This window comes from Paramacrobiotus metropolitanus, unplaced genomic scaffold (genome assembly GCF_019649055.1).
Source record: "Paramacrobiotus metropolitanus isolate TYO unplaced genomic scaffold, Prichtersi_v1.0 Parri_scaffold0000001, whole genome shotgun sequence".
NCBI classification, from domain to species: Eukaryota; Metazoa; Tardigrada; class Eutardigrada; order Parachela; family Macrobiotidae; genus Paramacrobiotus; species Paramacrobiotus metropolitanus.
The window spans coordinates 1,002,276-1,027,636 of record NW_026570221.1 but is presented as its reverse complement, the minus strand read 5'-3'; the positions used below and the strand labels follow the sequence as shown (position 1 = coordinate 1,027,636).

General features: G+C 42.9%; 1 protein-coding gene across 1 annotated transcript; it reads left to right on the top strand.

Moving 5' to 3' along the window:
- The first annotated feature begins 18,718 nt into the window (after positions 1 to 18,718).
- On the top strand, positions 18,719 to 24,842 carry LOC129602851 (uncharacterized). The gene is made up of 3 exons (XM_055502019.1): positions 18,719 to 18,813; positions 22,654 to 23,444; positions 24,031 to 24,842. Exons 2-3 carry the CDS (start codon positions 23,016 to 23,018, stop codon positions 24,184 to 24,186), a joined length of 585 nt encoding a protein of 194 aa, XP_055357994.1. The 5' UTR covers positions 18,719 to 18,813; positions 22,654 to 23,015; the 3' UTR covers positions 24,187 to 24,842.
- The last annotated feature ends 519 nt before the right edge of the window (positions 24,843 to 25,361 follow it).

Sequence of the window (25,361 nt, the reverse complement as noted above, 5' to 3'; positions counted from 1 at the left end):
ACCATGAGACAACATTTTATTGATTGTTTTATGAGAGATCAAAGTACACTTAACACTTTACTAATTGGCTAACACTTTCTGGCCACTTCCTTCCACTGCAAACCACATCACAGTATGACTGTCCATACAAAATGTACTTCAACCAGTCGTACTCGTGACACGCTCCTTCTTTGGACCGTGACCTCCCCGGCACGAACGTCCACAGGATCCATCCGAACATCCATTGCTGACGAAACTTAAGACAACTGACTTTCAGCCACGAGAACCGTTGGCTACATGGAGGCCCCGGGTAAAACTCCTGGCGCAATACAGCTGACAGGTGGTGACACATGGTCAGGTCATAAAGATAATACGAGAACAGGAACTTGAAGTAAGATTAGGAATCTAGGACAGGTAACGTCCAGTGATGTCACGACGATACAAGGAAAGGTCACGAAAATAACGTTAGGTAGCACCGCAACATGTAGCGGTACGGACTCGGACCATCCATGGGTGTCACAACAGCAACAGCAACAACTGATGAGAGAACTTCCGCGGCCCACATGATATGCCGCTGCGCACTCACAAAACACCAGGCGCCGGCAGCCAACCTGATATCTCTGCCGTAGTACATGTGCGCTCCAACGCGGGCGTTAGTGACCAACCCGTTTCCGAACAATGAGCGCTATCGACCAACCCGTTCATCCAATCCAGTCTCGCTTCGCTCCTGCATCTACTTCCGCTCCGTATCCACTATCCACATCGGGCTTTCCACTCCGCATCCACACTGCATCTGCTGCAAAGGTCACGCGCTCCTTCTTAGGCTGAGCAAATTCCGCTGTGGCAAAAGTCAGTGCATTCGCAGACGCTAGGCCAATCTGCGCTGAGTCATTCACAAAACGCTCCTTATCGATCCATTGCGGTCTAAACAACACGTTTCCGTTGCCGACACAGCCGCATAATGATCTTCCGTTGCGGTACAGTGCACGTGAACTGGCACATTTTTCTCCAGTACATTATCGACAAACTGATTCAACGGGGAATAATAATGTAAGTCGCCTTTTTTCTTGCTCTGCAATCGGTGCTTTTAATGGGTTGTGTGGTGAGCTTGTGGTGGGCCTACAAACAAATCCACCCGACCTCGGCGCTTCGACCCGCACAAGGCGCTTACAAGAGGAATCGATTAATAGCCGTGCATGCAAATTCAATAAAAAGAACCAAATTTGAACGCAAAATACTAAACAACGAAACTTAAAACAAACAAAATATAAGAATGCGTGAAGTTGGCAAAACCGAGAAAATTCCAACTGAGAAAAACGAATTTAGTTAGGACGAATAACTGAAGAGCAAATAGAAAACGATAAAGAAATCATCATAAATTGTAATTCGCATACCACGGACCACGTCTTGCACTTTTCGTTTGACAACATGCAGGCTTCCATTGACGCTTTGCAACATGCTCGGCATTTATGCACTCTGTACCCTGCGGCAACTTGGTTGTACACTGGACAGCGGGCTACATTTACGTACTTAATAATATCTTGAGTGAGCGGGCATCTGATAACAAACCATACACGTCATCGCACTCGCTTCCGCCGCTTTGATATTCGCAGGTGCGCACTAAAGTAACCGATCATTGAGGCGTCCCCCAAAGCCGGTTAAAGCCGATTTGGTACTTAACAAAACAGGAACTTAGTTGTAATTTACTTTCAGTGAAAGTAGCAGGGTAATTTATCAGTTTTTAAAATTTGTAGCAACCTTTCTTAATTAATTGATCTCTAGACTGCAAAATCATTACTGACAGATAAAAATTTATAGACAACAGGCGGCAAAATAAATCATTGATTTAACACTATCAACTCTCTAAATTCCTCACAAAAATCTCATTTCTTACATCATCATCATACACAATTTTTTTGTACATTTTTGAATATGCACCATTTACAGACCAGGGCCCTGACTGTCCATGGCTAAAATTCATGATAAAACTTTATTCACTCACAAAAAAATTTTATTTTCAACACACAGCTAACTGCTATACTCCATACTGTCCGCCTGTTGTCTTACTGTCATGGTTTTGTTTTATTTCTAAAGGATTTGAACTAACAAGCAATAAAAAACTGATCGACGATCATTAGTTACTATATTATTATTTTTCTTTAGTTTTACACCTGCGCTACGTTGTGTACCGTACTTTCTCATTAAATTTCGGACTTATTGCCACGTTAGTTTTTTTATCGATGTATCATTTTTACCGGCAACCGACAAGTACTGTTGCTTTCTTTTAATATCTTTAAGCCTCTCAACAAACCTATCAACAGTATCTGGTCTGTCTTCGATAACTGCTGCTTTCAGTTCAGGTGGCATGTGTTCAAAAATCACTCGTACTTTCTCCTGCTCTGTTGCAAGAGGGTTTGTTATGCGAAGGTAATCGAGAATCTCGAAAACGTAACCCAGAGGATTTTTTAAAGGATTATTAGACAAGCTTAGTGTTTGCAAATCAAGGTCGTACGCACTTTTTCCAAACACTTTAAGAAACTCTTTCTCAGCTTCATCCCAGTCTGGTAGCTTAGTTTTATTCGTAATAAACCATTTTAAAGCGTCTTTGCTTAAGCGCATCGGAAACATTTCTTTCAGTTTTTCGTTATCCCATTCGAAATACTCACCGAAAAGTTTGAATTTTATCAGAAAATCTGCTGCCGATTCTGAGTTTTGCCCAGAAAACGATGGCAAATCTGTAAGGTTAACCTTTCTCTCGACTTTGGCAGGACTTAATTTATTTAAAGCATCAGCTAATTTGTTTATCGCTGCTGCATCCATTTCGCTGTTCTTGATTATTTCTTCAGCCGCTATTTCGTTCTGCAAAAGATCTAAATATGCACTGACCGGCCTAATAATTTTAACCTGTGAATCGTCAGTAAAAGTACTATTCAGGTCATCCACTCTAATAACTTTGCTCGCATCTGTTACCGGCTCTTTACTGGTAATCGGCCTCACTTTGTTACTTCTACTTTTTATAGCTTTTTCGCCTTTATCAACAAGCTCCCTTTCACTTACATGTATGAACGGTAAGGTGCTTCTTGTAGCAGGCATAGTTTATTAGCCATTGTAATTCAAGGTTAACAGTTACAATTATGATTAAAATTATTACTAAGAGCAGAGCTGCATTATCGTTACAACTGGTACGAGCATAATTATGTTTTTATGCATGCTTAGTACCATACTGGTATCAACCAGCATTGCCATTGCTGTTACTAAGTTTATACATGTACAGAGTATGCAGTGTACAAGTACTCTGCATGTATTAACAGAGTTTTGTATGAGTAAGCGTCATGCGAGTGCATGCGTACAAGCCGGGATAACCACGGCCGAACCGAACTACAGTCATACCGGCAATCAATAAAAAATGAACAGAGCTCTTACAGTTCAACAAAAGTTATCATGAACATAAGCATGTGAAACTGCCCTGTGTGTATTTTATAATTAATTATTATAAAAGTAATGCATTATACAATGACCATTACTGCTGGGACTAGTTCTTTGAAAGCTGCTATGTACATTAGGCTATCAGTAACTGACATTGCCGTCACGGCCAAAAAAATATATGTACGAGTACATTACGTCATTATGAAAGCCATTTCGACCACATCAACGGAGCAAACCGATAAATGGCTGACAAACGCGTGGTATGCCGGCAGTTATACAGAATAGCACAGCTATCGTAGTTTAACGAAAGGCATCATTAGCATAATAAATACTGTTCGTTGACCCCGTACATTTTTCTATCTCAATGGGTATATCGTCCCCACACTTCCGTCTAGGTAAAAAACTTCCACTCTTTGTACACAAGGGACATAAGAACAAATATCACCTACGTAGTGCACTAACTGCTGTATCCCATTACATTTAACGCTGACTTCTGTCTTACTGAATCGTAACCCGGTATCAAGAACAAAAGTTAACCGATACCATTCACGCCGGTGTTCCATCGAAAGTTACGTAGAAATAACCATTATAATAATTAATAACATTCCATGCAGTATCGTGCAAAACGAAACGATCTTCTTAACGCAGGGAGAAACTCATCGCAACAAAATTAAACAGCATGCTTCACTAGGCACGGCTATCGATCTGCCACTTACACCATCCATGTGGTTTTTCATCCGCGAACTTCACCCGCGTCATCCGGTTGGCACCGTGCTCGCCGGCATCCAATCCGCAACAACAGACACAAAGGTATCCCACTGTAGACCGGTAACAGGCAGGCAATCCAGGTGAACAGGTAAAATCGCACAGGTAAAATCGGACAGGTAACAGTGACTACTGAAATACGTCGACCCGAAAAATCAAACAACTGCGCGGAAACACACATTGAATAACTTTCACCACCAAATGCCCTCCATGTCAGATAGCGTAAACTACTGATGGTTTATGGTGGTGAATGACCTTTACTAAATAGCTAAACTCAGACACGACGCTAACCCAATCGTTCTGCTAACGTTGACCTTTATGTAAACTGATTGAAGCTAACACTGCAACAGCATCAAGGCTAAGAAGACGTTCTAGAGAACACTTTCCAAGACCAGATATTCCAGAGCTGCTAGCTATGCAAGATGACATTAATTCATTCACAAGGAGTTCTTCTCCCTCAAGCACTCAACAGTGATTTCTGATGCAAAAATATGAAAGATGACAAAACACGCCTTCAACTTAAAAGCACTCATAGACAAACCATGAGACAACATTTTATTGATTGTTTTATGAGAGATCAAAGTACACTTAACACTTTACTAATTGGCTAACACTTTCTGGCCACTTCCTTCCACTGCAAACCACATCACAGTATGACTGTCCATACAAAATGTACTTCAACCAGTCGTACTCGTGACACCATGATCAGAAGATTCCCAAAAATGGGGTTGGAGAAATTCCAGAGCTTCTTCTGGCCTCCTGGCCCTTTGTGGATGCGACTGCCAAAGAAAGATTCAGGGGGGGGGGTCAGGGGCTGCTGCAAATTGCTGGAGGTATTCCTTATTAGGTTTTATTTCTTATTAGGTTATCATTCAACATTTTTAAAAAAATGTTTACGTTTACAGTCGCACGTTTACCAGGGAGATATCGATAATTTGATGGTAACTTCACTGTTTAATTTAATAAAATCGCTACTTTGTGTCGATCCAGTCAACCGTCTGGCCTTGGACAAAGCGCTGCAGGATCCAGTTTTTAAACTGAGCCGTTGCCTTGAATTAATTTTCGATTTGCCACCTGCACAGTACACTAGCTAACTTGTCGTAATTGTACCTTTTTACGCTATTAGTGTAATTGTTATTGTCTTCTGTGAGTAGAGGTGTATCAATAACCAGATCTGTTGTTTGGTCTGTTGTCACCTATTCGTTGTGGGAATTCTGCAAGATTGTGCAATTATTAATAGGCGTAAACCACAAAATCAGCGGTGTGTTAGCATCATTGCGCCTCTTGCCTAAAATAAACTTCGATTGCGGCAATGGATAAAAATCGCAGGCAGTTGGTTGACTGCAACTTTCAATAAAACTCATCAGCATCGCTTCCGTTAAGCATTTAAAAATAAGAAAGAACACGTTTACATCAGTGACTCAGTTTCATTTCTCGTAGTATTTTTCTGCTGTTTTGCTAGTACGCAGTAAGCATGGCCAAGAATTACTACAAACTACTACTTTTAAATTTTTCACCTCGTAATTGATGACTTTTCTTCCGTTTGTCCACGCTGATTCAGATAAACTAGTCCAATAAGGGCTTATAGGATACTTACTGCAAATTGATAATTAACTGCAAACAAATTATGCTATACAAAAACACCGTTTCGGACGCTAGTACTCGACAACGGACATTTCCGCTACAAACCAAAGCGTCCTCGGCCGATATGGATAAGTGAAACCTCCAAGATACGTACACTTTCTTTCAAAAAATTTCGTACGTAACTCAGAAATGTACGTAACACATAATCGTCACCCCCAAGCGCCACTGGGGGACGACTCTATAATGGGGGCATTGCCCTACCGCCGCGGAGTGCTCTGTATACTGCATGCAACTGCACCGTACAGTGTACACTGCGTGCCATTTTGAAATGTATACGATGCATTAGTTTACACAACTTTCTATCTTTTTACAAGAATATCAGCAGGCGGAAAAGTATCTCCCACACACTTTAAAAAGAAAACATCGTCCGAATCAGTTCAGAGAACATAACCTACAATTCTGAGCTGAATTCTTTTGGTTTTCACAATTTTCCCGTCAGATATTAAATTTTAAAAAAATCGAATGCTGACTCACAAGTGTACGTGTGTTCGAGGTGATTGCGTACAGTTCATTGCTTGGGCGGTACAGAGAAAACGTGTACGTGTACGCATCGGAGAGGTGTGCATCACGTACAGGTTCCCCCTTGTTTTGTAGTCTGCGGAGAGTTTCGGTACAGAATTTTTGTACTCAAGCGAGAGGTGTACGTACCTTAGGCGAGTACGTACGAGGAGGTTTTACTGTATCTCCGCCGTTGTAGTCTTTAGTCGTCCAAGCGGCTCCCTTTGTTGACGCTTGAAGTAACTTTACAGAATCTCAGAAAAATACTAGACAGTTGGTAAAATGATGTTCATAAAACTGACTGACCGGATACTGTAGTTCACAGGGTGGACAACTGCGGACGCCGTATGAAATGTTCGCCAGCCACGGCTTGGTGACAGACCGGGCTGCATGCCCCACCAGGTATACACACAACCGGATGCGCTGCATCAACAGCCTCCAGCTGCACCAAGTCCTGCTCTTACAGAGCCTACGCGAAAACGTATCAGGTTGATAAAAGATTAGGCACTGGTGCCTTACGGCACCCTATCATTTCGGAAACCATTCATTTCGGAACCATTCATTCCAGAAACCATGCATTTCAACGCTTTTACTTTACAGTTAGTCACAGAAAAAGTTATTTCGGCCATTATTGTACAGAAACGATTATACAATTGTGAATTCCAACGAAAAAGCTTTTCAGGGATCTTTTCATAAACTTTAGTCTTTTATGTACTGAACTGACAACTGCTATGTCGGTTCGATTTGCTTGTGTTGTGGGTTACAAGGTGAGCACAAGAATTAACTGCATCATAATCGAGCTGCAGCAATGTTACCCGCATTTGGCGACTGTAAGTGCGCACGATCGAACACAGCTGCAGAGAAGCGGCGTCATAACTAAAACAATAATCTCTGTTGCACGAAAAAACACAGCAGTTGCGCGTAGAAGTATTTCATTTCATTGCGCTGAAATGAAGATTGTACAGAATTTGTACAAGGATTACTGTTATTTTGGGAACCCGTTTAATTGTACAGATACAAAATACACAGACTGTACACTGGCTACTAAACATAATAGTACCAGTTCTAATGATATTCAACTACTGTTATATTAGTATTGCAATAACAAGTGATAACGTATGGTTTCCAAAATGAACGGACACCTCGCTTACACGAATTTAAGTTAATCATGTGTTAGATTTTCACGCGTTGAACATACTTTACCAAGTGCAGGTAAAATTCCCTGGTCCTTAAGCGGTTGTGCGCCTTCCTGCAGACGTTTCCGGTGCATCGGGCACCTTTTACTTACTTCCGATTTCTGATTTTAATGACAGTTTCATTGGAATCACTGAAACGTCGCGAGTGTGCCGGGCAGTCGTCTTAAATTTCGCGTTAAAGGTGCTGCCGGCAAAATTTTATTAAGATAACTTAGCAGAAACTTACACCACCTCTTGAACTGGAAATGCAAAAATTTAAAGAACTGTCACAGCCGCGACTGCAGTTTTGAGATGGTGTCTGTGGCAGCCACTCACCCTGCTCACCAGAGTGACCAGTAAGTAAAGCCAGTTGACCGCAAACGCACCGGAACTTGCAGTACCGGAACTGCATCGAAGGTAGTCGATAAGATAAGCGGAAATCGGCTGATAATCAACCGCATCTTCTCGATGACCGCACCGCGATCGAAGACATGCAAATGCTTATACCAACGGAATAATACAAGTTGCATCAACTGCCCGTGCATCAACGCACTATTATCCCATCAAAGCACAATTCGACCATTCGGGACTTCTGCAAAATATGCTGCTTCAGTCAAGAATCTTACAAATTCTCCGTTATAGGGCAAAAGCCATTAATTTAACAAAAAACGCATTCGCAATATACTACTGTACATAAATGATTTAAATTTAATCGTAAAGAAGCAACCAAAATCGGTAGCGCTATCAGTCTTTTTTTGGGACGCATTTCCAAAACAGCAGCGAACTTCCTTCTAGTTCTACATAATTATGTCTAACGATCTAGCACATACAGCGCATGACTAAAAGAAGCTGACGAAGCGCGACCGCGCAACGAACGGTTGATTTCAAATCCTTTTTGTGGTTCATTGGACTTTGCTAAGTGCAGGGCGTCTGCATTAGGAACAATGTAATAATATTACCTTTTACGACAGTAGGGTAGTATGCATTCTGCTAGCATTGTGCTAGCATAGTGCGTATACACGTACGTGGGTCCGCCTTCGCGCACCACTTCCGCCATCTCCAAATCCACCAAAGACTTCAGTCTGCCGCCTACTTTGCGCTTCACTAAGCGCCCGATTGGCCAGAGCATTAAGGTACTGAGTACCCAGAACCTGAGCACGTAACTATCATAGTTATTCCATATTAAAATACTCGTATTATCCAATTTAAAAATTCCGTAAAAAGCATCACTTAGCCGAATTTCTTGAAAACAGAGTGAATAGGCCATGCAGACCGGTGACCGGAAATATTTACTAAACTTGCACCGGCTAAGCATAAAGAAGAGACCTGTATTTAAACTTTATCGAATTTAAATAAATGTCATGAGAAGCATAACCTTTAAAACAGGGTGAGTAAGCCCTATGGAAAAAGGAGACCGGAAAACTGTTAATAAGAATGCACCGCCTACGTGTTGAGAAAAAATCTGTATTGCAATATTATCTAATAAAAGTAAATGTCATATGCAGGACCACTTTGCCGCAAACCATGTGAATATAAGGCATATAAAGAAAAAGGTTACTTACTAAGGATGCACCGCCGGCGTAGTGAGAAAAAACCCGAGTTAAAATATAATTTTATTTAAATAAATGCCATAAGAAACAGCACCTTGCCGCAAACAAACGAGGTGAAAAATCAATATAGAAAAATTGGACCGTAAAACGATTAATAAGAATGCACCGCCCATGTCCGGAGAAAAACTGCATTTAAATATAAATCCAATTAAGAATTCCATAAAAATGATTACCTTCCCGTACACCATGAAACAGAGCAAATACAAAGAGAAAAAGGGAACCGGAAAACGGTAAACAAAAATTCGCCGTCGGCCTATGGAGAAAAAACCAATATCAAATTTTATTCGATTTAAAAACTGCATAAAAACCATCACCTCATCATTACAGACTCAATTCATTACAACGTGGCAGTTTGAATGGCAAAATAAGCCTTGCGAACCAGTATTGTGATACGAGGGTACCTAATCAAGTAATGTCGTTCGCATATAAGTTATGAAATAAAAATATGAAATCATTTTTAAAAAATAGGGCATTCATAACTGAAACAGTAGGCTGATGGCCGAGTCAATGCCCCCTCTCGGTGGCAGTCAGCATGAGTCAGAGCAACCCTAACTCACATAAAATTTAATTACCAATTAAAAACTGGCGCACATTATCGTAACATGGGTTTTGCACTATTTTACATAAAAAATTCCTGTAGAAGTGGGACCCAACCCATTGACTTTTTGACGCGCCGCTTGTGTTTATGGATGAGGGTCGTTCTTTATAAACTCGTAAGCAAAGTGCTTCTCGTCTCCGTTCTGAAAATTTGACGTGGGACAACAGGAGGTGGTCGGAACAGTCTACTTTTGGAGGAGCCAAAACTTGAGCGCCATTGTAAAGCGTCTGGTTAAAAGCCATCCCCGATTAAATTTATTAGGTAGACAGCTAATCAAGCACAGATTATTGAGGCAACTCCGAAATCCTTTCTACTCATCTACCTGATTTTCCGCAGTGTGGCGTACCTTCGGGTACCTGTTTTGCTGACTTATGGTGGTACGCTTTCTTCAGTTTAACTCCTCAAAGAATAGCCAAGTTACTATAAAGTAGCCATCGGTATAACATCTACAACCACGAAAGATTCTGGTTTTCATACCGCGATGCATGATGGAAGCTGCAGAAGAGGACAAGGTTCTGATACTGCTGTGCAAAGCCTTGAATCGGGGAACACTCCGAAGAACGTTTTTGCTTCTTTACAGCGTAATAACGATTTTAGTAACAAAATATTTTTATGCCGTGAAACTATTATAATCTATGTATAATAATCTGCAAATATTTTGGAAACTTTCTTTGAGAAAATTCAAAAAAAAGGGACGGAAGGTGATTTACCGGTGCAATTTGGCATAACGACGGACCAAGACCGTTGCTTCTAAATACTAAAAAATTTATGCTGATAAGCCCGATGTATAGATACTTCCGTAAATAAAATTAATAATTACCTTAGACTTGCGCAGTTTAAAAAAATTTCCAGATCTAAACGATTTTCTGCAAGTTAATTAATTAACGAACGAAAGACTAACTCGAAGAAAATTTTGATGATGCCATCACTTAATAATTTTGTAACTTTTTTGCATCAACATTTCCAATCGGGACATAGATGCAATCTATGTGTAGAGAGTGTATGAACAGTTTTTTGAAAATGTTGGATTAATTGTATGAATCTAGGAATAAATAAAAAATATACGACATGACTTGATTAAGTACCCTCGTAACTGGGATGTCTTAACATTTGTAAGACAGGTAAGTTCATTTTAATTGGTTAATAATGGTAACTGGTTTATAATAATATCGGGAATGGTGCGCTGGCAGTTTCGCAGAAAGATAGTTCCATAACTATTGACTTTATTGGTACTGGCATTTCCAGTGTGATACTGGTGTTCACGGTAGCCATTGGTCAGACGCGTTCGTTTTTATGATAGCTATCGGCCAGGCGGAGACCATTGTTAATTGCCTATTTACCGGACCCGGTATTTTATGGCCAGGGGTCCCGAAGACAAATCGTTTCCACAAAGACACAGCCGGATACACACTGCTTGACTTCTTTCGGGGCCTTGCGCATGGCTTTTCGATATGACCGTCTGCATGCAAATATTTCGGCGGTACTTTGTCACACCCCGGAGGGCATAAACGGCATTTTTGCGTTTCCAACAGCCGGGTCACCCATATTCCCTAGTTTCCGTGTTACATGGCTTTATCAAGGGCCTGCCATAATTTGGTAGCTGCAAACACAGACTGACAGAACAAGAGGCAGTATTTAGGTATAATCGAAAAGTTGTTACGAAATATCCACTCATGAGCCTTGTGATATCGGATTCGGCTGTGAGTGTAATATGTATGAAGTCCATTGTATCTTTTTTAATTATCAGGATCGCGTAACTGTTCAGGTTCACGTAACTGATCATGGTTCACGTAACTGCGTCCACCATCACAAAGAATACAGCCTCGCCTCAACCGCTTGCCCAAAAGCGACAAATGTTCGTTGCGAGGTATAGCAGTAAGTATTTGATAAATCTTAACGGCCGGCCATCCGTATTTCCAAGTTTCCTGGTTATATGAGTTTATTTACTCCTTTTCTTAGTCATCGCAGTCACACGAACCCCAAATCGTAAAGTTGCAATGAACTTCATAAAATTATTAAATAATTAGAATAAGAATTAAGTGCAGCCGATTGCGCCATCCGTATGAGTGGATATTGAATAGCACCGTTTTACATCTTACATATCGTATATCGTCCAAATTAGTACAAATAATTAGTATATCGTTTAAATATAGTATACAAGAAACAGCCTCAGCTTCGCCTCCGTGTTTCTTGTGGTCCGCGGACCACGGCCACTTTATTTAATTTGGAATGAATATTTGTTGGTATACATCTATATTTCGTCGAAAAATGATCGATAGGTACATCACAATAAGGCAAAAGCATGGAATTTATATAAAAATAACTTCATGATTCTCTTAAGGTCGGAAGCATTCCCTCTGGCTGTACAGATAATTTTTGTTAAATCCTTTACCCGAAAAGAAACCCAAAATCTCTCTGTCTATACAGTACTAAATCTGAAATAGTGCAAGTGCACTGGACACCATCCCTAGTTCGGTAACTCGGTCACTTCGCAGGCTTTTGTCACTGGCGAATGGTTTGTGCCCGCTAATATATGTCCGGTCAGTAGTGATACCTTGCTTATCTAACAGGATTTGTGCACTGAGACAGTAGTGGTAGCTCGGGCACCCGGTCACCTAATGGGCTCTGTGAACTGGATATTAGTGGTAGCTCGGTCACTCGTGCAACTAACGGGTCACTCGTTCAAATAACGGGCTCTGTGAAATGGACTCTAGTGGTAGCTCGGTCACCCTATCACCTTACCGGCACTGTGCATCGGATATTACCTAACGGCATAGTTGACCTAACGGGCTCCGTGCACGGGACAGTACCGGTAGCTCGGTCAATCGTAGACCTAACGGGCTCTGCGAACTGGACGGTAGTGTCAGCTCAGTCACTCGTTCAATTGACGGGTTACCCTGTCTTCTACGTACTAATCTACAAATCCCAGAACGTTTGCACTGAATATAGTTCAGTCACTCACTGACCTAGTCTTGTTACTACAGGGTTAAGACAATTCGGTTACTCCCTAACCTAGCGGGCTCTGGTAACCGGACATCCGTGGTAGTTCGGTCGCTCGTTCACCAAAGAGTCTTGTTAACCGCGGTTCGGTCTTGTTAACCGTGTTAACCGGGTCTTGTTAACCGCCCTTTGCACCGAACAGTAGTGACCGCTCATGGTCGTGACTAGTGATAGCGTAGCGATAGCTGCTCGGCCGGCACTCGTGCAGAAATTGTACTTGATGACAACGTTACATACGTAGTATACATACGTGGTATACATACGTTACATACGTAGTATACATACGTTTAGTTGGTTTACGTGGCAACATTGCCTGGTTCAAAATACCACGATGATAATTATTAGTATAATAATTTCGTTGCATTTGGTGAAGGTAGTCAAAACTCTTCCGCTTTGGCGTTCGAAGCGGGAGAGGTTTAGAAAGAAATGAATACTATCTGGCCGGGTTTTCGACTACGGGCTTTCAGAATATAATATTGGTCTGGGTCAGTCTTTTCTGGTTTACTGGCTCTGGTGTATCCCATTCGTGGCAATATAGATCTGAATCTGGATAATATATCGTACATATAGTATATCGTCTAAATATAGCGTACATGTAGAATATCGTCATAAATAACTACGACAAGAAGGCGTCGCCGTTGCTAAAACTTGGCTACGTACTTCCGCTCCCCCAGATGCACAAGTGCTAACTGGAAGCGGGCTCGGAACATATTACAGATCTTTAATTTTATGTATATGACGTTAAACTTCACATTTCGTAAACTGTTACCATATTTCACAGATGCACTGTTTTCTTATATTTATTTTTAAAAAAAGTTATGTTTCGTTGTTAATAACGTGTAACAGGAGTGACCCGTACATGGTAGCAAAAAAATGTACACCTTCATACATACGTTATTCCACAGCCCAACAATACTACTACGTAGTAGCCCATGTACTTAACGAGTAAGCTAAAATGACGGCCGGCAATCTTATGAATAAGCAAACAAAATGCCCCGATTCCATAAACTGTGGTTATTCCATAAACATAAAGTAATGGCTGGTAAATGGACTTTTGCGTAAAACTGCTTGCCCACAAATAAAAGATACTTTGACCTTACATTTTGTCCGCCTGGCTTTTTCCGTGTATTTCCTGCGCTGCCATATTCGGAATTAACTAGCCATAAGCGCTGAAAACGGAATTTTGACCAGGGCTTACAAATGTCAGCGAAAAGCTGTATCTCCATTTCATTGCCTGCATTTCTTGAATTTCAGAAAGTGAAAATATGCAACCGTAACCAAACAACTTTTTCTTACAGCTGTTTCTTACAACCGAAGTACGGACTTAGCATAAGTTCAGGTGTGAGTGGCCAATATCGAAAGAAGGAAGGAAATTGTGTGTGGTCAAAATGAGGAAGGAAATTTTCGAGGAGATAAATTCTTTGTGGTAAAAAAGGGGAAGGAAATTGCTCAGGTCAAAAAGAGGAAGGATTGTTTTGACAAAATCGAAATTTTTCTGACAGAAAAAATGATCACAGGCTTCGAAACATTTCTTCTTACACGGCTATTTTAAAAAAAGGAAATGCTTAATTTTAATAGCAATCGTAGATGACAGAATATATTTATTCTTTGCTAATGAATGAGCGCATAATAATGTAGATTTGCCATGCACTTAATCACAGCGGCACTGGACATCGGCATGACATAAACTAATGCGCGCGCCGCGAAGCCAAATAAATTTACGGACAAGAGCTTTTCACGAATCACGATAACAAGAAAATACGATCTTGTCTGATCTCTTTGATGCTCATCAAAACAACCAAACTTCCCCAGGTTTAGACCTGCACAGCTGACGAGAGACAACTGCAATCTAGCCAGTAGCCGGGTAAGGCGCCGGGACACATGGGCGCACTCTACACACCGCATCACTCCTCTTGCAGCATTTCTGTCATAAAGAAAATTTTTGAGTTTCACCTATGCAGAAGGTCTGTTGAAAACTTCCGTACCAACAGATCAAATGCCGGAAGGTCCACAACGCGTCGGCGTAAATGGACAGCAACGTCTTTTAAGTGGAAGCCATACCGGTCCTATGCGAAGGTCAAGTAGTCAACAGATGATACCGCCGAGTGCAACTGTGCGAATTTCAAAACAAAATCGTTTTATTGTGATTTGCTCGCAGTGGCACACATATAATCAGAATGTCTAAGTTTCTGGAGAATTTCCGCAACAGGATCCCAGCATATTCAGTAGTGGTAGGGCCAACCTCGTCAGGCGAAGGCAAAAAAGTTGATGCGAACTGCGAACAGAAAAGCCGACCTTAAGGCATCGAAAGGCGCTGCTCTTCGTCCCGGCCGGTGGCCCAATCGGAATATGGTATAAACGGGTATATGGTATAAAAAAGGCCATTTTAAATTTTCCGAGTAGTTTTACTTACTTTTTGTGTCTGACACAGGACACAGAAGAATGTTCCAAAAACTCAAGAGCCTAACAAAGAAAGAAGGCGCGCTAAACTGATAAATTTTCAAATAATAATTCGTGGTTGAAGTCTTACAGTTCTCATAAAGATTCGCTAGTCGGCAGTAAATCTAATTTAATTAATTTTAACTTTTAATTTCCGGGACTTATTTACGCGGTCAACCTTAATTTCCTGTTAAAATTTTACGAAGAACCGCGTTTGTCGCGCAACTCCGCACGGAAGTGTAGGGAATATTCTTTTCGTTCTGCTTGTACGCCAGATTGTGGGTTTCTTACTCTACACTCTCACCAATATAATTTGTTGTTTTTACATTTATTCTCGTTGACTCTAGACATAACGAGTACCGTTCGTCATTTCCATTATTGCTTTAATTTAATGTTAGGTTTTTACTTTTGGTAATTTTGGTTCAAGTTTTCTCGTTGCGTTTTTGTAGTTTCGTGTTTTTGAATAAATTTTTGTTTTAGAAAATATTTTCTGTAACGCGATTGCACATGTTCCGAAGCGCTTCCGGGAGCTGGTAAATGAAATTTCGTTTGAAAAAACTTTTGTACAACGAGATAGCTGGCGCAATACACTGACATGCTGATAACTGCCGTTATACATTATGCTTACCCACTTACGATCCCCTAAATTAATTATCCACTTATAAAACTAAATTAAAAATTTTATCATGTACCATGAAATTTTCCTTCCTCTTTTTGACCGGAAAAATTTCCTTCCTACTTTTGACCCCGACAAATTTCCTTATTCGAAAACTTCCTTCCTCCTTTTGACATGGGCCGGTTACGGCCGGGCCGGCAAAGTTTGCTTTTGTCGCCTGTTTGCCTTTGCCTTTACAGTCTGCCTTTTTCAAGGCTACCTTTGCCTTTACCATCGAAAAAACCTCCCAATTTCAATTAACCGTTCCAAAAAGCTTTCTTAATTACCTTTGCCGTTGCCTGGGACCTTTGCATGACAGAATAGCGTCAGGCAGTTTACCATTGAATTCTGACAATACTAAAAGAAACGCTTATGATAAAGCAACGACAACGAAAGATGTAAATACAGTTAACTTACTGCAGTTAAAATCGGAAATACCTCGTACTGGTAACTTTCTCAGTTTATTCGAGGCAGACGTCGCAGAAGTGGCGCAATCTTCTTCAAAGCAAAGAAGCTTTAGTGCTTCATATGGGTCGCTCAAAGTTGCTTGCGCTGACTTTATGTAAATTCGACCCTTCATTGCGTCCGAAAAATTTGCCTTTCAAGAAAAATTAGTTTTTCTAGAGTAAGCTACTGAAGAAAACAATCGTTTACCATGAGTAACCTGGCCCAAGCAAGGAGTGTTATTTTTCTGTGCTTTTAGCATCAGTAGTTCCGGTCAGCGCGAAGGCTGCCCCTGGAGGCGTAAATTTATATTCATCTGTGTCCTCATCATTGGACTTCGTTTCTTCCCTTGCGATGGAATAATTCCTGATAAATTTTTACTTAAAGAATTCGAAATAAACCCTGACATCTGAGAAAACTTACGTGTCAGAATCAGATCCCGAACAGGTCCTCACCCGACGATGATGTCAGTTGATTTATCACGCCCTTCATCGTAAGCGGTGCCGGCGATGCTAGACAATCCAAATCCATGTTCAGCGTTGCCTGTGTGGCACCGGCACAGGTAATCGAGAAGGCTTTTGGAACGGTCAACTAAAGAACGCTGAAGTTTTCTGCGATGGCAACGGTAAAGGCAAAGGTAAACTTGAAAGAGGCGTTTACCATTACTGTAAAGGTAAAGGCGAACGGGCGGTGAAGGTAAACTTGGCTGACCCGTTGAGTTATCCAAATCCGAGCTCGAATCCAAGTTTCAGCGTGGGCCGTTTCGGGCATCGCAGCGCTGGGCGCTAATGACTTCGCAGCGCGAGTGGCTTGGCAGTTACAGATAAGATCACAGATTGAGTGCTGGCTGTATGAATCACGGGCATTTTTCAATTTGCCAACAAGTGCAGCTGGTCACTTTTCTTTTCCATCTATGGTGTCTATGCGCTTCTCAAACCACATAATCGTACATGATTCGCATTATTAATTTTGCTATCGTGTTGTGTTCCCGCTTCACGCGACACTTGTATGATGGAATCATATTCATGAGAGCTTTTTCATTGCTGTCAGCGTGGCGCTGGACGGCCTCGGCCATTGCCAATCTAGACGTGAACACTTAACACATCGACCGTAAAGGTTTTCACTTTTCACCGTGTCATGTGCCAATCGCGGGGTATTACTAATTAGCGAACGTGGACGAACTGGACGGATGGACGGTGGATAGACGTGGCCTCCTCAGATAGAGGACGGCCGTGGCTGGGCAAGGACATGGACAGTGGACAAAGTACAGGCTCTGCATGATTCGCTTATTTACTGAAAATTTGAAGATGTGCAGTTATTTCATAAAAACAGTATATAAATACGCCACTAATTATATTGTATAATTATTTGCGACGTTCAGTTAATTTCACGTATGCACCACCGTGACCTCCAGATGTTGTGTTGTTTGTTTTTAATTATCTCCTGTTTTTTCATGTGGGGTTTTGTACTCTTAATTTTGTACCGTTCTGTTTTCTGCCTGTGTGTTTTTTCTGAAATCGTGGTTATTGGATGCTGATTTTTCGACATTAGTTCTTGATGTTCAGCCCGGTTGAAAATTCCATGCTAGACTGTTAACCTAACCGAAAATGGAAATGGGCTACCTGCTCTGATTGCAATTAAATCAAATTATGTACAGTACACTATTGTATGAAACTCGGCTTCCAAGGGTGGGTGGCTGTTCTGCAAATTTTGCCCGCGCCTACCGCCTAGAGAAGACTGCACGTTTAAACATGTGCCAGTGCAAAGATGCATGGAATATCGTTACACATTTTGAAATCGAACTGGAAAAACTAGGATACTGTAAGTCACTCGTGTTTTTCCAGTGCAGCGTGTTTCATGGATGATTATACCTTAGAATTCAGGGAATAAAACATTGAAAGTGCACATTTTCAGAATATTGCTTCTCGACTTTTGAGACTCACATTATCCGAACCGAGCAGCGCGATGCATCTGTGCGGAGACGATGAGCACCCGATAAACGCGTGGAACGCCGTGGACGTCCTCGTCGATGGACTCCTGCAGCACGGTGAAGTCATCGACGTGGCCAAGGACGGTCTGATCATTGATTTCCTGTGTGCGGGACAGCGGGCGCAGTTAATCAAGTACGGAAGCATTTTCCGCTTCAACAGCAGAGGCGACGACCACTCGCTCCCGCCACCGGGCGCCGTGCAAGTCCTCTTGCACCGTCCGCCCGATGGCGCGTGGATTTGGTATCCTGCAGCGATGGTCGACATGGGAGCCTACCTTAATGAGAATTTCGTACGCGTTCAAGTGCCGCTGCCCGGCAGTATCCAGGAGCTGGTACCCCGCGGCCAGGTGCGTCCACCGCCCGCGGACGGGGACTGGGAGGGATGTTGTGTGTTAGAGAAGGACTTTGTGGTCCGCTTTGATGGACTGCCCGAGGCGCACCGCGCAGGTGTTTCGCCGCTGTTTGCGGAGACCCTAAAGCGGGAGCTGGCGCGACAGTTAGACATCGTGTGCATCTCATTCTGTCCGCGCAAGCGGACGTTGCGCTATCTGCAACGTCGGGATGCCCGGCCGCTAACTGCTAGCTACTTGGTAAGCTTCTTAATCATTATAATTCGGCAAGGTTATGGAGTGATATCGATATATCACGATATGGAGTGCTATCGATATTTAATATCGATCGATGCCAGCGCTTGACCGATTAGTATTCACATACATCATTATCAGAAATACTGAGGCAGCTGTTGTAAACACAAAATTAGTTATACAAAGTTTAGTAAACACAAAACAGAATATTAAAAAAGAAATAAAATGTAAACATTTCATAAATAAGTTGCATTGACGAGGCGCGTACCCCAGCTCTTGATTTTCTGACCAGTCTACGCTTGGTATCGTTAGAATCCTTAAAAATTAAGCAATCTTTTCCAAAAATCAACTTTTCCCCAGCGAAAGAACTGGGATTTAGAGATCTCTGAGAAACCTACGCATACATGATGGTTAACTTCGACCAGAACGTCAGCAGACGCTATTCAGACCGATCTACGGCTTCCATGTACGGATTAATGCTTACGCAACAGTCTTTTATCGAGATTACAAAACAGTGCTTTGACGATAGCTATCGCACCTTTTTGCCTCACTGCCCGTACTAGCATCGACTGGCTGCATCGGAATCAATGCAACAGTGGACGCTGGCGCGCGGTAGGGCAAAAAAGGTGAGACAGCAATGGAACGGATTCAGCCGGACGAAGGAATCCGCGTATTACGACACACGACACGTCTCTCTGTATTGTTCTTGTTAAATGCATGTGAAGGCTATAAATAGGGAAATGTGCACTGTTACTCGCGTCATTTGCATTTGCCAGAGGAAAAATTTTTAATTCTTATCCACCGTTTTTTAGGTTTAGCAGTTTAACCCTTACCGTGTTATCATGTCCGTAACTATTGAAGAAGCTCGCACGTTTAACCTTAAGAAGTTGGGCCGCTTGAACCTCCAAGAGGTCAAACGGCTCATTGTCGAAGAGGAAGGCGAGCAGGCATTTGACGAAACAAAACCCGTTCTTGTCAAGCGGCTCTACGATTTGTTTCATCCGGATGAATCTTCGGATCCTGGGGAGGACGCAGCAGCAGGTGATGGTGATCCCCCTTCACAGCTGACTGCAGCCATCGGAATTTCGGCAGCGTCCGTTTCCCAGCTCTTTGACAACGGATACAATTCCCTTGACGATGTTATGCTGTTGGCGAAGGTCAGGAAATTTCCCGACAATTTGGACTTCATCAGCAACACGCGTGACCGCAACCGGCTTGAGGTGTTTGTCATGGAACACGCTGCCGGCCATTCTGCTGCGACGGAAACCGGCAAGGATCTGCCTTCCCGCTGCAGTCGTTCCCCAAACCGCACCACCAAGCACCACCAGTCAGCTTCGGACAAAGAAGGCTCTATTAGCCCAGGAAGTACTTCCAGCAGTTCCACCCAGAGCGGCCGAACGTCCGTCCAGGCCCGAGAATTACCCAGACCACATACGCTTCCATTCGTGAAGGCAGCTCACAAAGCCGCTAAGGATGTTAAGCCGCATGAAATCTCATGCGACGAACTGTTTGCCGGCAACATTATGGCTGCCTTAGACCTCGCACGGAAGGTCAACGCCTTACCGGTGCTGATTGAGTTCTTGGAATACCAGGTCTACTTGTCGCGCAAACGCTGTATGTACGACGACACAGCTATTGTAGCGTTTGATTGTGAATTTCGTGAGGAAGCCGAGATTGAAAAGTTTGACCTTTCGGACACTTTGCGTCGCGACTGCACAGCAGATGGGTACTTTTCAGCGGATTCCCGCCGAAACTGCGGATTCCAAGCGGGTAATGCCAAGGTCAACTTTCCCCAGGCGAATCGCACAACTACAACGGAATCCCGCTACCCACATTATTGTTGCTTTAATTATAACGAGCTCCGAGCTTGCCGAGATGTCCCTTGCCGTTTTCCACATGTTTGCGGGTTTTGCCGAAAGGATCACCGTGCTTCTGCTTGCAGCCAGCATCCAGCAACCAGCGCCAAATAACCTTCAACCACCGTGACCTGTAGTTCCTGTACTGGTTTGTTTTCTGTGCAATTTCTACAAAGTGCTGATTTTAATTGTTCTTCTGACCCGGACTTTATCATCGCTTACGCCAGTTTGCCATCATTAATAAATTACAGCTGCTCCAATCGTGTCATTACCGGGTCATTTACTTGACATTTCCCGGATCCACTGCCTTATCTGTGCGAATTTTTGATGTGCATTGTTGTTGTGAGCTTTTGGCCTTCCCTCCGCGATGCGGACCTCATTTTGCGTGTATTCAGGTCAATCTGTGGAATTCCCAAATTGACTGGACAACGGTTGATAACGTTTTGCTGTAGCCGTGGGATGCGACAGGACTTCCTAAGCACCCTGCTTTGTGTATACGGCCCGGCGACTGCATACATTCCTAGCACCGTAATGCGCTGAGCGTGATTTCCGCCAGAGAATTACTTTATTTTTTTTTATTATTGTGTATCCCATTAATGCATTGGGAAATGCGCGGAATTCCGTACATTCCTGATTATCCTTGTCCGATTGCCCGGAATCCCGGGATTCAGCCTTTGTAATTGTGAACTCTTCGTCGTCTTCTATGCTGCGCGGCATCGGATCATGCTCCTGTTGTTTTTTGTCTTGGGTTTCTTGGGCTTCGGGGCCGTTTCCGGCCATGTTCGGCATAAATGCCCAAAGGAAGTAAAGTTCCGAGCCCACCTTCGGTTCCCTCGCGTGGCGTGTAGGAGTAATGGAACGGATTCAGCCGGACGAAGGAATCCGCGTATTACGACACACGACACGTCTCTCTGTAGTGTTCTTGTTAAATGCATGTGAAGGCTATAAATAGGGAAATGTGCACTGTTACTCGCGTCATTTGCATTTGCCAGAGGAAAAATTTTTGTTTGTTGTTGTTTTCTGTCTGCGATGGCTTCGGGGCCGTTTCCGGCCATGTTCGGCATAAATGCCCAAAGGAAGTAAAGTTCCGAGCCCACCTTCGGTTCCCTCGCGTGGCGTGTAGGAGTAATCGAGAAAACACAATACAGAATCAACAGTGTCGAAGCGAGACTAGTCGCAGGTACTGCGCACAAATGCGTATGGCGCATGCTGACGTTCTGATCGAAGTCAGCCATCATGTATGCGTTGGTTTCTCAGCGATCTCTAAATCCCAGTTCTTTAGCTGGGGAAAAGTTAATTTTTGCAAAATAACGCTTAATTTCTAAGGATTCTAACGATACCAAGCACAGGCTGATCAGAGAATCAAGAGTTGGGGTATGCGCCTCGTGAATAAAAGCAAAATAAAACACTGAATGGTTATGAATAAAGTACTTAAGTAAAATGGCAAAATGTATTAACCTTGAGTATAGTAGACAGCGTCACAAAAACAATATTCATTAATCAAATAAAAAAATGATCCCAGTTGGAGCGTGAGGAAACGGTCGCCAAAACGAACTGAGCATGGCAAAATAAGCTTGAAGTGGTTTTTTTAAAAATATCGGTAAAATTGTTTGTTCTAAAAATTTGCTGAAAAATAATTTTCTTAGGTTTTTTAAAGTTAAATTAATACTATCCCATTAATTTTTGTGTTAATTTAGTAAAGCAGCAATTATAAAGTTAAATACTATGTATTTTCACAAAAAATTAAGCACCAAGCTACTGAAGCCAGTAAACAGATCTGCCGTGCTTGGATAGACATACTACGAATTACGAAACGTACAGTATGTGTCTTTGAACCCAGTAAACAGACTAATGCTAATCTCGTTTCCCGCTTCCCTTCGGTCTTTTCATTCCAGCCAACACCGTTCCCTAGCAACCTGATACAGTTATATATCGTATTTATTAATCTGCTGCACGTGATCATATTGCTGAATGATGTGGCTGGCTGCAGGAAAACGTTTGCGCCGCTGCGCAGGAGAAGGCGACGTGGTCACGGTCACGGTCACCCCGAACAGCGCAGCCGATGATCATGAGCCCAGTTGAGCCTTCCGAAACTGATGGTGGCATGTCGCTACCGCCGGTACTGCTGCTAGAGGTCTTCCGCTCGCTGGACTCCATGCAGCGCTTTCGCTGTCGGCGGGTGTGTCCCTTGTGGAACACGCTGCTCAACACGGACGGACACTTTTCCGATGTGCGCGTGTCCGTGGATGCGGGGGCCATGCCGAGGCGGAGTACGACGAAATACCGTTCGACACCCACGGCTTGTACTTGCCGGCGGCTGGACTACTCAAATGCCTCAGCCGCGCAACCAGGATGGTGGTTGTTACTCAGCTGGACACACCCCAGGCCCATCACATCACCGGTTTGATCAGGAGCCTTATCAGCCCCGGCCGCCTGTGGGCGCTGGTGTTCCATGACTGTGGTTTTGGTCTTGGCTTCGATTTGTTTTTTCCCGATCTTATGGAGGACATGACTCGTCTGATCGGCCGGTGTTCGCCGTGCGACAGAGTGATCCTGAAGAACTGCTGGATGCTCGATGATCCTCTCGAAGCATTTGTAGCGCAGCACTCCTTCAGCGTGGACCTGCGAGATCAGATCGAGCTGCAGATGTGGGATCTGTTTGAAACCGGTCTCATTCTCCGCAGTCCGCTGAATCGACCGGAGTTGGCCGGGTGGATAGCTGGCTGCGTTGCGCAATTTACGGAAAACGAAGACGAGCCGGTTAGAGATCTTCTAGTGCCGGTACGTTATTCTCACATAGTTTTCTTGGCTCCCCTTAGGCTCTTCTTAGGTTCTTCTTAGGTTTCTTAGCTCATTCTTCTTAAGACTATGATTACCGTCTTAGCAGTACAAGCCTATCCTGAAATTTAACGCGCAGCACCCTCAGCTAATGTAGTTTTACGTTGAGCGGTTCACAGTTCGAGCGAATGGCCAGTGGCTGCACATACAACCATAATGAAGACAAATTTAATACTTCTGGTCAGTTACCAGTTTTTATCTACTTTTCTAGTAATACATTGTTTAATATTTGCAATATCTGATTTCATATCAATATTTCGCGCGCACCGGCCACGCCGTGGAACAAAAATGACGCTGTTGTGCGTAGTTTGACGTAACTTCTGCGTTTTTGTCGTCTTTGGCTGTATTGTTGCATGCTGGATAACCGGGCAGGCATGTACGCAGGCTCCTCCTCTTGGTAGAGATATTTTTCCAGGCCACTGGAACAATTTTTTGTTAATTTTGAAATTTTTTGTTAATTACATGTTTTTGGCTTAATTTGGTGAGATACGTAAATGCTGTAAAGCTTTGTCTGTCGGGTGTTTTGCAGACACTGCGTTACTATCAGAGCGCAGACCCGCGCCCGTCCTCCCATTTCCACGAGTGCGAGTGGTCCAAGGCCAATATCTCCACGCTGGATGTCAACCAGCTGACCCAACTGACGGCGGTCGCTCTGAATGAAAGCCGGAGACGGTTAGCCTTTTAGTTTTCCCAGTTCCCAAATCACTGCCACTATCGATCGTTGAGGAACACTGTCGGCTCCGTACGGAATCAAATGGCCAATGGTTAACTGCAGTTTTGCTGTTTACCGGCGGAAGCGTTGTCTTAATTTTGTTTGGAAGACTTGTAATTATCCCTGTACGCCTAACTGTAGCATACTGCGAAGTTCATCGCGTTTCGGATACTTTTGCAATACGGATTCCTGTACTGGAGACATGGTTTTCTCTACGTTGATAAATTGATCCACATAGGAAAACGTCATGATGAATTTTTATTAATCTTATGTATAAACTTGTATAAAAACCACGTAGCCAGCTTTTAATAAGCTATTGTCATGTGAAGCAACGCGGAGAATCACGTCAATCCGGATTCCCAAAATGTCCGAAAAGCGAATGTCAAAGTATTGCTCCCACAAAACGCTTTCCTGCTCGAACTCAGAGCATGCATATGGCGTTGTTGTGTTCCGGCTGCACATTGCTTGCGGGTTTTATTGCACCATTTTGGAATCATGGACCGACTGGTGTTGCTCACGTTCTGTTGTCTTACATGCACTGTACCTGTTAATCGTCAACTTTCATTTAACCGTTCCATACAAGACTGTGTCCGTGCAACAATTTGTCTATTTATAGAAAATCCGTTTGCTCAGCCTTCTTTTAAGCTAGCGTTGCATTATGTGCTCTTTGTGGATTTCAAAATAAATGTTATCTAATCCGCTCAATTCACCGTTCTGAACAGTTGGTACACATTCAGGAAGGGCAATCGTTAACTTGACCCGCGATTCACTACCGTGCGGTATTTGCTGACGATGACGTTCAGAATCTACAATGGTACGCTGCGGAATGTATCCCGGTATTTACCGAGAATCTGCAGAATCGCTTAAAAGAACACAATAAATGTTGCTTGGGTAATGCACGATTGGGTTGACTGCGCTTGGTTAGTACTTCACGCACAGCGGCAAGATATTTAATTACGCTCTGGGTAAATTTGCGGTGAATGGGAAAAAGTCCCAGCATCTTAACAATCTGAGTTTGCAATGGAAGGAGCAGAAAAGTTTAATGACCTTTTATTGCTATAAAAAATCGTGTTGTTCTTTATTAATGATTAATGTATATTACGTTTGGAATTAACGGGAGCGGCGACGCGTCAGCGGTTGGACGTCGC